At 39.1% G+C, this 12288-nt stretch overlaps 1 protein-coding gene across 1 annotated transcript; it reads right to left on the bottom strand.

The window, feature by feature from the left end:
- Window positions 1–10216: 10216 nt before the first annotated feature.
- On the bottom strand, window positions 10217–10696 carry LOC140005918 (uncharacterized). Its single transcript, XM_072047202.1, has one exon. It carries the CDS (start codon window positions 10694–10696, stop codon window positions 10217–10219), a length of 480 nt encoding a protein of 159 aa, XP_071903303.1.
- Window positions 10697–12288: the final 1592 nt, after the last annotated feature.

Genomic DNA, 12288 nt, shown 5'->3' with positions numbered 1-12288 from the left:
GTTATTATAATAGAGGAAAGCCATAAAGAGCTGGTGTTTTATGGAAAAAATGGGTACTCTGTTCTTATAATAGAGGAAAACCATAAAGAGCTAGTGTTTTATTGGAAAACAAGTATATTTTTATTTTGTCCGATAAATAAATTTATTTATGGAAAAATGGGTGTTAAAGCATTGGTATTTGATGAAAAAAAATATTTTAGGATACCAATGGATAACAGTTAAAACACATTCACAGATTTGGCATTTTAAATCACAGTCTTCATTATTTAAAATACCAAATCTGTGAATGTATTTTAACTGTTATCCATTGGTATCCTAAAATATCATTTTTCATCAAATACCAGCTCTTTAACACCCATTTTTTTCATAAATAAATTTATTTATAGGATAAAATAAAAATAAATCTGTTTTCCAATAAAACACCAACTCTTTATGCCTTTCCTCTATTATAAGAACAGAGTACCCATTTTTTCATAAAATGCTAGCTCTTTATAACTTTTCTCTATTATAAGAACAGAGTACCCATTTTCTCATAAATAAATTTATTTATCGGATAAAATAAAAAAAAATTCATTTTTCAATAAAACACCAGCTATTTATTGAAAATAGCTATTTATTGAAAAACGGGCATATTTTTATTTTATCCGATAAATACATTTATTTATGAAAAAATGGGTGTTAAAGAGTTGGTATTTGATGGAAAAATGATACTTTAAAATACCAATGGATAACAGTTAAAACACATTCACAGATTTGGTATTTTAAATAAGGAAAAATCATTTAAAATGTCCCTCACATTTCACAAAATAACTTTTTTCGTCCCTCGCTTTTAAAAATGTAATTTTACGTCCCTTATAAATTCACATTGGTCAAATTTGGTCCCTACTTAGGTTTCCGACTAGTTTTTTATCGGAATTCATCACGTGCCTTGCACATGATTATATTTTAAGGGCAAATTTGTCAAATCAAATTTTATATAATTCAATTAATAATCCCTCACATTTCATAAAATAAATTTTTTCGTTCTTCACATTTTTCAAAATGAATTTTTTCATCTTTTATTGATCATGTATGTGAATAATTTTTTTTAAATCCATGTATATATTTATTTGATTTCACCTGAACAGTACGAATAGCATGTGAAATCAAATAGAGATATATTATACACTATTCGTATTACTCAAGTGAAATTAAATAGATATATACATGAGTTTAAAAAAATTGTTAGTTTTTCACTTATATTCATTTTCTTTTACTCGAAATTTGAAAATAAAGAAGACATTTAATCCTAAATATTATCGAATGTTTATATCGAATTAAATTTGGATAAAAAAAATAAACAAAAGAAATGTATGACAAAAAGAAATAAGTGATTGGCACTTTCAAATTTTAACACAATCACAAGCCAAGTAATTCAACTGTTGGTCTTAAAAGTGTCGAGTAGAAATTTCAAATTTAAATTGAAATTTGTTAACACAATTATAGAATTCGAGTTAGCACCCATTAATTAGATGACCTTATTATACAACTCAATAAATAAATTATTACTAAAAGAGAAATGCCACAAATATTGAATAGGTTCAAATGGTGAAATCATATAAATATATACATGGGTTTCAAAAAAAATTATTAGTTTAAAACCCCTATATATATCTATTGAATAGCATGTGTATAACTACGATTAGCATGTTTAGATGAAATCTAATAGAGATAAATTACATGTTATTCATACTGTTCAGGTAAAATCAAATAGACATATACGTGGGTTTATAGAAAAAAAGCTATTCGTATACATGATCAATAAGAGATGAAAAAATTTATTTTAAAAAATATGAGGGATGGAAAAATTCATTTTTTGAAATGTGAGGAACGAAACAACTCATTTTGTAAAATGTTAGGGACGAAAAAATTCATTTTGTGAAATGTGAGGGACTATAATCAGATTATGTAAAAATTTGATTTGATAATTTTATCCTTAAAAAATGATCATATACAAGTCACATGATGGATTCCGACAAAAACTAGCCGGAAACCTAAGCAGGGGCCAAATTTGGTCAATGTGAATTTATAAGGGACGTAAAATTACACTTTTAAAAGTGAGATACGAAAAAAGTCATCTTGTAAAATGTGATGGACATTTTGAACGATTTTTCCTTTAAATAATGAAGATTGGTTCCGTTTGAATTAGATGTTTTTGAGAATGTTTTTGAGGGTGTTTTTCAAAAACAGCACTATAGCATTTCGAACGTAAAATACAAGTAATGTACATATCTGTTATTTCTTTTCCTTTTAGACTAATCATTTTGACTTTTGTACTTTTTGATAAAAAATTTTCATTTGTTTTTTGTGGAAATGTAAAAAAAATTTAATTATGTATAAATAAAAAAAAATTACTAATTTAATTATTGGCATTTTGCTCATACGTTGAAGGACTGATAAGAAAGCCGTGAAGAGTTGGTATTTTTATTAATGAAAACTTTTTCCGTAAATGGCCTGTTTTTTATGGTTTTCCTTCATTATATGATCAAAGTACCATACTTTTTTGTATTTATCATGAATTAACATATTGTGACTGTGAATTAAAAATTTTTCGAGATCATTTTTCATTAATTAGTCTTTTTTTTCGTACTATCGTTAATTTGAAGAAAAAATTTAGTTGCACGGTGTTTGGGAGCAACTTCTAAAGTAATTATATAATCCTAATAATTTTTATAATTGCTTAGTATATTTATGTCATGGGTATATATTGTTGGTATGTTGTTATTAATTTTATTAAATTGTTTGGTATATTAGGTGCACAAAATTATAGTTTCATAATTTTTTAAATGTAATAAAGCAGTGGGAAAATAATGCACAGTGAATGGAGGAATTGGAAGGGAAAAAAGGCTGCATCCGGACATGTCATGTTTGGTTTGTCTCCATGTGCATTACCACTGCAATATAACGGTCCGTGAGTTCCTATTTTATAAATACGCATGTCATTCTCTGAGGAGCTGCCTATGGTAGGAAAGTTCCTACCATAAAGGTATCCGATTCTCTTTTGCTGGAAAAAGACAACAATTATTAAGATGGCTCTTGGCATTATATTTCAATAAAAAGGTCTGGCTCTAGCTGAGGCTTGTTAGCTGTATTATTGTGCTATGTGGGCTACAGGGGCTAGGACTCGCAAAAGAGAGCTGTACCTGTACGCTCTCTATTGTAAGTAATGCTGCAGGCCTTGTTTTTGAACTCTGCCATATGCCCTTTTATCTTCTCCAATATCAACCCACCCCGGGCCGCCTCACCAAGAAAACCAGAAAAAAAGGAAAAAAAAAAAGAAGAAAATCTCTCTCAGGCTCTCCAATATATATATATATATATATATATCTAAATATATAATAGGGAGAATTGGATAATGAATAGCTCCATTTTGGTCAAGCGATTATGCTGTAATTCTTGAGCCAGAGGGAAAAAATAACAAGTCCAACATTGGCATCATATAAGTAAGCAAAATCGGTTAAGATGCCATAGGTTTCAACTAAAAATGGTTTCTAATTCTATAGCTTTTTCAAATGTACAATTAGAAGGATATATATTAGTCTATATATACATACTTAGTCTATATAATTATTGAAAAAATTTTAATTTTCTTATTTTTATTATTATACTTTTCATTCTATATATATATATATATATATATATTCTATAAACATGAGCTTACTTTTGTCTTCTATGTGTGCTACATTATGAGTCTATTTCCTTTTTAAAAGAATAATTAGTTTGTTATTTTACTAATATATCCATGTTTAGTGTATATATAATTATTATAAAAAATTTTAACATATTTGTTTTCTCTAATGACTCTAAATTGTTGCAAATTGAAAAGCGATATTGTGTGCTAATCTTTGTATATTATTTATTTAAACATGTAACATTAATTAGACTATTTCTTACATTTGAAAATTAAAGTACTCTAAATTTGAAAAATAATGTAATAATACATGTTTTTTCCTGTGGATTAATGATCTAATATTAATGGAAAAAGAAATAGGCCTATATTTATTGAACTTAGTGAGTAATAGAGATATACATATCTAACAATATAAAGGAAAAGTTGCCTTATGCACAGTGGTTTTTTTTGTCAAGCGCTTTTCCTGCAATTGTTATTGGATGTTAGGGCTATTTTCATCAATTATTTGTTTGTTTTTTAACAACTGCTATAGTTTTGGTATATTTATCGGACATGTTGACTGAATTCAAAATTGGTGGTATAAAAAGTGAAACCTATGAAAGTTGATTTTTTGTGGTTAATTATTTGCTTTTGAAGTGTTCTGGAAATGCAAAATTACAAAGGAAATAATTGATAAATTGTTGTTGGCTTTAGTGACTTTAAAAATGGTTTTTATTGCTGTGACATGAAATAAAATTGATAAATGTTCTGTAAATGCACAATTATTGAGGAAACAATTAATAAAATATTGTTGGGTTGACATAGAATAAAATTGTTAAGTGTTCTATAAATGCACAATTATTGAGGAAACAATTAATAAACTATTGTTGGCTTTAGTAACTTTAAAAAATGGGTTTTATTACTGTGACATGTGGTGATTAATTTTTAGCAATGTCAAGTTCTATGGTTCAAGTGTTTAATTGATTTTCAGGATCCCCTATTTTTTGTGTCAATAATGATTAATACTCTTTGGGAATGATTCACTTTACAATTTTCTAATTATCCTGATCCAAATGCAAAATAACCTTATACAATTTTCTAATTTATCCTTATGCATTCTATATATTATTGTTCTCATGCATTCTATATATTTCATAATAGTTAACTTTTAACAAAAATTATAATTTTCTAATGATCCGCATGAATTAAATAATAACAGAGATATATACTAATAAACTCATACAATAAAAAACAATTAACACGGGAAATATTAGTCTTCCTGCGCAACGCGCAGACTGTCTCACTAGTATCCATGAAAAGACCTTCTTATTCATCATCCATCGTCATGTTGTTACAATTTTTTTTTTTAAATTACTGTTAGTGGTGGACAATATCATTGAGCTTTGAAGGTGAGTGTTTTGGCATGTGAGACTTGATTCTTCAGTCAACAAAACATTTCCTATACATTCCACGACGAGGATGTGACTGTGTTCCTACTTCCTACAGTATTAAGGTGCTGTAGGAAGCAAGTCCCAGTTACACAAATTCCTGAAAACTGACAAGAGTTAAAGAAAAGAGTAGATGTGAGATGCTAACTTTTACGTGAACATTTCTTGGCCCGAACTGAAAAAGAGGGAGTCCACAAGTCTCTTGCTCAGACCCATTTTATGCCATCTCATAATGAATTAGTGGAAACTAAGTTCGACTTTAATTGGATGGTTTATTGATCCATTATGATTTGATTACAAAATACTATCCAATTATCCGGTGAGGAAATGGGCGGGTATACTATTACTGCCACGAAAATAGAATTCCCCCACAAAAAAAGAAAAAAAGGCTCCCGCACATTATCATTACATGTCATGTTCTATCATTTTGTTGTCGTTAAATAAAGATGCTTTAGCGGAGAAGGCATAGGAGTGCAAATCTTAGCTCCACTTATTTCTCCAAGTATCGGTGGAGATATGATAAATAGACAACAAAATGATTTAGACCTTCTAAAGTAGGTTAAAGAAAAGCAATAGAAACTAACGGGACATATGGGTATTAGGAATTTTGCTTAAATTAGATGCCAAGTTAAAGCTAAAGTGATAACTCTTGACCCTATCTTGAAGTCCTTTTTCATCATAATGTACAGCATACTTAAATTTTTCTTTTCTTTCCCTTTTTATCTGCCATCAAGAATGAACTCATCAACTCAAATGCCTATCATCTACTACTACTGCTACTATATCTTTTTGACCTATTCATCTCTTCAGTTCAAAGCGGTTTTTTTTTTCCTCAAAAAAACAAAAAAAAAAAGCCAAAACCTACCCCCCGCCTTCATATTGGTTTAGTGACAGTGGGGTAGTTTGCTCAAGAATTGGTTTATCTGTTAACAGAAACCCAAGCATGCATTCTTTCTAAATTGAAAATTCTTTATCATTAGGGGACCTCACTCTACAGTGACAAACAAGCCTTTATTTGCCTACTCATTTGAATCTGGCTGCCTATGTACTATAGATGTTTTCACTTTCGAGGAGCATTACCAGAGCAATTCGTTTTAATGGTGTATGATAAATTTTTGCAACAAGCTCTACGTTGTTGTAATGTACAATCTGCAGCTCATTTCCCTAAAAGTATTATACAATTCCCTAGCCGGAGTAGGTCCGTGGCCACTACTTTCGGTCACGAAAAGAACCTTATATTGCTAAGACAAAATTTTTCTGTACCAGAAAGAACGGCAATTGTATAGTGAAGAGGAGATTTCCGTCCTGCTGAGGTGAGCCCTTCAAACTGGAAGAATGTTCTGGACGTGGCGGTCACCGCGGCTAAGTCACCTGCTAAAGTTATGAGGGGTCTTAATCCCCCGGTATAACTCCGAAACTTAAGTCAGTTCGGTTACAGAGTAGTAAGAAAATAATGGGTGAAGTCAGAGTGGTTTTTACCAGAAATTGGTCATCCCCCATCTTGGTGGATACGTTAGGTATTTATAGGGGATTTGTTGGGAAGAGGGACTGCTGGCACAGGTCCCTAAAGATCTGAGATGATCAGTGTATCTGACTGATTTGACCAGTCTCTATGAAAAAGTGTGACAAGACATTTGTCAGGTTCAGGCGGCGTGTGTCAGAGCAGCCGTCCATCAGATGTCAGGTGTGTCAGGCGTCACCTCCTACCTTTTGCAGCTTTAGGATACTCAGGCGTCACCTCGGCTAACGATCTTAGCCGAAGTGATAATGAGGTAGATGTCAACCCTGGCTCCCCTACAGCCAAGGTGGAACTTCAGGAGGTACTTCACGAGCCGAACTGGCCATCCTCACTAAGCCCCCCAAGCTTCGAGAAAGGCGAGATCGTGGTCTCCCGAAGTTGTTACTTCCCGAAGCTGATAAGCGTGTAAGACACGGGATGCAATGATCATGACTAAGTGGATGGGACTACTAAGGGACTGACACGATGGCTGTCAGTCTGGACGGCAGGTTCATGAACAGGAGCGAGATTGGCGAGCAGACGAGCAGCCTTTTCATTAATGAGGGGAGAGAGAACGCGTCTCTTCACCGTTCTCCAGGGTACCTATAAATAGATCCCATTTTTACCATTTCATTCTTTATCAAAAATCGTGAATCACTCCAGAGCCCTGTTCCTGTGTTCTTTCACTTCGGCAATCTCTTAAACAGTTTCTTTAAAGTAAGTTCACTTCTTTATCTTCTGTTATAATGGCAAGAACAGCTCGCACACACAAAGAGACAGTGAGGCTGGATTTCACCGAGACAGAGAGGCCCGATCCCTCCGAGGAGGGAACTGCGTCCGAGGTCGGGGAAGGGGGTGCTGAGGCGTTTCACCGAGTCGGGGCAGCTGAAGAGCAGAACGAGGAGGTCGAGGTCGAACCCGAGGTCCTATACGATGATGACCTCGGGAATGAGGTCCCTAGGGACGTGAACGTGCAAGAACCTTCCACCCTTCCAAACGTGGAATCGCTTAACTACGGCCAGATGCCGACCTTCAATAGTAATTTGGGGCAAGCTTCCGTAGCCGAGGTGGTCCGTAAGTATCCCTGGAGAAAGGACTACAGCATTTATGTACCCCAGCCTCACCAATCCGGCCGCACTGCCACCGAAGGGTAGGGTGGCAATCTATGTGGTACAACTGGAGGCCGGGCTCAGAGTGCCCACCACAAGGTTTCTTCGGGACTGCCTGAGGTATTGGGGGGTGAGAATCACACAGCTCACCCCGAATGCCATTCGCGTCCTCGTCGGATTCCAGTTGCTTTGCCGACATCAGGAGATAGAATCCACTGTCAACCTCTTCCGCCGTTGCTATTCGCTCAAGAACAGCGGAAGCGTGAAGGGTTGGTTTTACTTTGGGAACAAAGTTCCGAAGTTAGTGGTAGACGCCCCGAGCTCGATAAAGGAGTGGAAGCATAATTTCTTCTTCGTCCCGGCCGAGGACTTCCCCCGGGGGTTCTGGTGGAGGCCACCCACCTCAGTAAAGGAGACATCCCGGGGCAAATTGGAAGAACGCAACTTCCAGAAGTTAACGGGATCGGGCCTTAGGATTAACTGCTGGAATTTTTCCGAAGTGGTCCTCGTAAAAGGCGGGATCAGTCGAGCCTTGATCAGCTCGGATTACGCCGTCTTCTTCTCTTTTAGATTTCAAAGACCTTGTACTTTCCACTTCCCTCTTTCGGTTTATCTTTGTTGAATTCTAACTGATTCTCTTTTATTCTTTGCAGTGGTGAAAGTTTCTGATCTGATCACTTCGGGAGGAGCCGAGGTGGCGAAGAGGGCACCTAAAAAGCGCAAGGATGTTGCTGGACCCTCCACCAAGCCGGCTAAGAAAACCACCACGGCGACGGGCGACCGCGAGCCCGCCGGGGTGATCATAGGCGAAGGCTCACACACCTCGGGTTCGCCGGAGAAGTCCAAATCCACTGCTATACCTGTGGGAATTCCTTCCCGTGGAGTGACTGTAGCCTCTCCACCTCGGGGTCGAGCGGCAGCCATTACCCCGGAGAACCCCGTCACGGGGTTCTCATTGTTCAACCTCCACCATGTGCCTTCTGTAGCGGCCGGGGAGGACAAGAGGCACTCCGGCTAGGGCTGCAAACAAATCGAGCTGTTCGCGAGCCGCTCACGAGCCGCTCGAGTCAAGCTCGAGTCGAGATTGATGTTAATCGAACTCGAGTCGAGCTCTAGCCGGCTCGAGTCAAACTCGAGCTCGAGCTCGAGCTCAGAATATTAAACTCGTTAGGCTCGCGAGTTTGAGTATATATATATATATATATTTTTATTTAATAATAAAATTAACTATATTATATATATTTTTTTATTTTTTATTTTCATAGTAAAATTACGTATATGTCCTTAATATTTTATTATTTATTAAAAAAATATTATTTTATTTATTTTTTTAAAATAAAATATTTATTTTTTATTTTTTTTCGAACTCGAGCTCGAAATTTGCCACCTCGAGCTTGGTAAAATTTAGTCGATGCTCGGCTCGATTAGCTCAAAGGTCGACTCGATTCGACTCGTTTGCAGCCCTAACTCCGGCTCACAGTACTGTCCGAAGTGGGACATAAACGTAAACGACCGATGTAAAGATCCCCGAGTCGCACACGAGCTCCTGGTGCATTCGATCCTATCTCGGGACAATACCTATACCAGGAAACTCACTCCCGCCGAACTAATGCAGAGCGCCTCGGTTTCCTGGGCTTCCACAACGGCATTCTTGGCTGAAATGCACCAACGCTTCGGGCACTTCATACAGACGTATGAATCACCCGCCGAGCTCCAGAAGAAGATCGTCGATCTAGAAGAAAAGTTAAAAGCCACCGAGTTGGAGCGAGACAAGGCCGAAGCGGCGAAGAATAAGGCCGAGGTCTCAAACAACTCGTTGGTAACCGCCCTGGATGAGAAGAGAGAGAGAAGGGCCCAAGAAGAATAATCAACCAAGGAGGCCATAGACAAAGCCGGGGTCATTGCTGTGGAGGCCTTCCGGAAGTCGGAGTCTTTCACCCATGACCTCGGCGAACATACCCGACCGAGCTTCATGTTCGGCTACACGTCGGCTGTCCACGATGCAACGCCCTTTCTCTCTCCTGAGCAGATGGAGTCCCTTCAGAACGCTTCGCACTACAATGAGGATGCCAAAGAACTATGCAACCGCATGGCTGAGGGTATCCAGACTGAAAAAGACCTGGCCGAAATCCGAACTGAATGGTGACAGTGCTGAAGGGGGCCAGGCCGGCGGAGGAGAAGGAGGACAGCAGGACGCCGAGGGGGGAGGTGAGACCTCGGGAGGGCAGGACCCCGGAGCAGGGAATGCTTAGAAGCATTCCCTTTTATTTGTAATTGAGGACCGAGGTCATAGATAGCCGACCCCGGTCTTCCTCTTTTCGTACTTCAATAAAATTGCCTTCATGTTTTCGCATTCTTTTTAATTGAGCTCGGTTTGCTTTCTTCTCAGTTTTCTTCTATGTTTGATGTTTGTTATTTTACTGCTGCTTTGTCCCCTTATTTTTCACTTACAATAAAATGAAAATAAGTGAGAAATAACTTGGAGAAGTGAAATTTTGAGAACACGTACCCTTCATGGGTAAAACAACTTAAGATTTTTAGCATGCCAAGTTCGGGGCACCCGAGAACCATCTCGGTAAGCTAATTTACAATATCCATTTTGGTTGGACTCAACAATACGGTAGGATCCTTCCCACTTGGGGGTTAATTTTCCCTGAGGTTCAGCTCGGCTGACCGAGTTCTTTCGGAGCACAAGGTCTCCCGGATTGAGCCGTAAGTGTTTGACCCGAGTATTGTAGTAACCAGTTAGGATATTCTTGTATAGAGCGGCCTTGGCTGCGGCCATATCACGCTTCTCCTCGACGAGGTCGAGGTCAACTCGCCGTTCTTCTTCATTGATTTCAGCGGCATATGCGGCCATTCGTGGACTTGGGGTGATGTATTTGGTTGGGACAACAGCTTCGGACCCATAAGTTAATGAAAACGGGGTCTCTTGGGTTGCTGATCTCGGAGTAGTTCGGTAGGACCACAGAACACTGAGAAGCTCCTCCATCCATGACGACCCAGCTCGATACAATCTGGTTTTGAAGCCATGGAGGAGAGTGCGGTTGAAGTTTTCAGCCTATCCATTTGCCTGAGGGTGTCCAACCGAAGTGAAATGCTGCTTAATCCCCAAATTTTCGCACCACGCCTTGAAAGGATTATCGACGAACTGCCGGCCGTTATCCGAGATGATCACCCGGGGGAGGTCGAAGTGGCAAACCACGTTCTTCCAGAAGAATTTTTGAACAGCAATCCCAGTGATGCTTCTCAGGGGCTCGGCCTCGACCCATTTGGTGAAATAATCTACTGCCACCACCACATAGGCGTAATTGCCTGGAGCTTTAGGGAATGGACCAATTATGTCAGTTCCCCACTGCTCGAATGGTCAAGGTGAGGTGATGGGGATCATAAGATTGAATGGTCGGTGGTGCTCGGGGGCATGGTGCTGGCATGAAGGACAGCTAAGGACCATGACTTGGGCATCTACCTTCATGGTGGGTCAGAAGTACCCGAGCAGCAAAGCTTTTTTCACAAGCATTCTGAAACCGACATGAGCACCACAGAGTCCCTCATGAATATCCTGGAGAATTCTTTCGCCTTCTTCCGGAGTGATACATCATAGCCAGGGGTCGAGGTATGACCTCTTGTACAAAAAATTGCCCTGGAGGACATACCGAGCTGCTTTACGTTGCAGCTTCCCGGACTCAGTTCGGTCTTCGGGAAGTTCGCCTCGGCTGAGGAATCGAACTAGCGGTCCCATCCAGGTGTCCCCTGGATAGATGGGGTACACGACTTCTCCTTCGTACCCCGGCTCGGCTAAAACTTCCACGAGAACCGTCTTGTTCAGGTCAGAAAAAGAGGTAGAAGCGAGTCGAGAGAGGGCATCAGCTCTTCTATTCTGGGACCGCGATATCCTTTGGATTTCAAAAGACTCGAACTGTGCCACCAACTGGAGGATCTTAGAGAGGTAGCGATGCATCACCTCTTCTCTGGCCTCGTATTCGCTTAGTATCTGGCACACGACGAGTTGGGAGTCACTATAGACTAGAATATGCGCGGCCCCGAGCTTACGAGCTAGCTGCAGGCCGGCGATGACCGCTTCGTATTCGGTTTCATTGTTGGAAGCATCGAAGTCAAACCTCAAGGCATATGAGCATGTTTCTCCTTGGGAGTCTTCGAGGAGCAAGCCTGCTCCACTTCCCTCACTATTGGACGAGCCGTCCACATGCAAAATCCACCGTTGTGGTTCGGCAGGAGCCAGGATAGTATCATGGGTGGTCTTATTCACCTCATCGAAAGTGAGCTCGGCTAGCAAGTCCGCCAGAGCCTGAGCTTTAATTGCCGTGCGAGGTTCAAAAGACAGGTCATACTCCCCCAATTCAATGGCCCACTTAGTGAGGCGTCCAGAAGCCTCAGACCATGATAAGACTTGTCTGAGGGGCTGGTCTGTTCTCAAACAGACGTGGTGAGCCAAGAAATAGGGCTTGAGCCTGCGAGCAGCGTGAATCAAGACCAGTACAAGTTTCTCCGCTTGGGTGTACCTGATCTCCGGATCTCGAAGGACTCGGCTAACGTAGTAAATTGGAATTTGTATTCCTTCTT

This window comes from Coffea arabica, chromosome 1c (assembly GCF_036785885.1).
Source record: "Coffea arabica cultivar ET-39 chromosome 1c, Coffea Arabica ET-39 HiFi, whole genome shotgun sequence".
Taxonomy (NCBI): domain Eukaryota; kingdom Viridiplantae; phylum Streptophyta; class Magnoliopsida; order Gentianales; family Rubiaceae; genus Coffea; species Coffea arabica.
Note: the sequence above shows the minus strand (reverse complement) of the source record. Positions and strands in the feature narration are given on the sequence as shown.

Excerpts from the sequence above, each read along its gene's own strand:
- LOC140005918 (XM_072047202.1), bottom strand. The coding sequence starts at position 10,696 with ATGGAGGAGCTTCTCAGTGTTCTGTGGTCCTACCGAACTACTCCGAGA.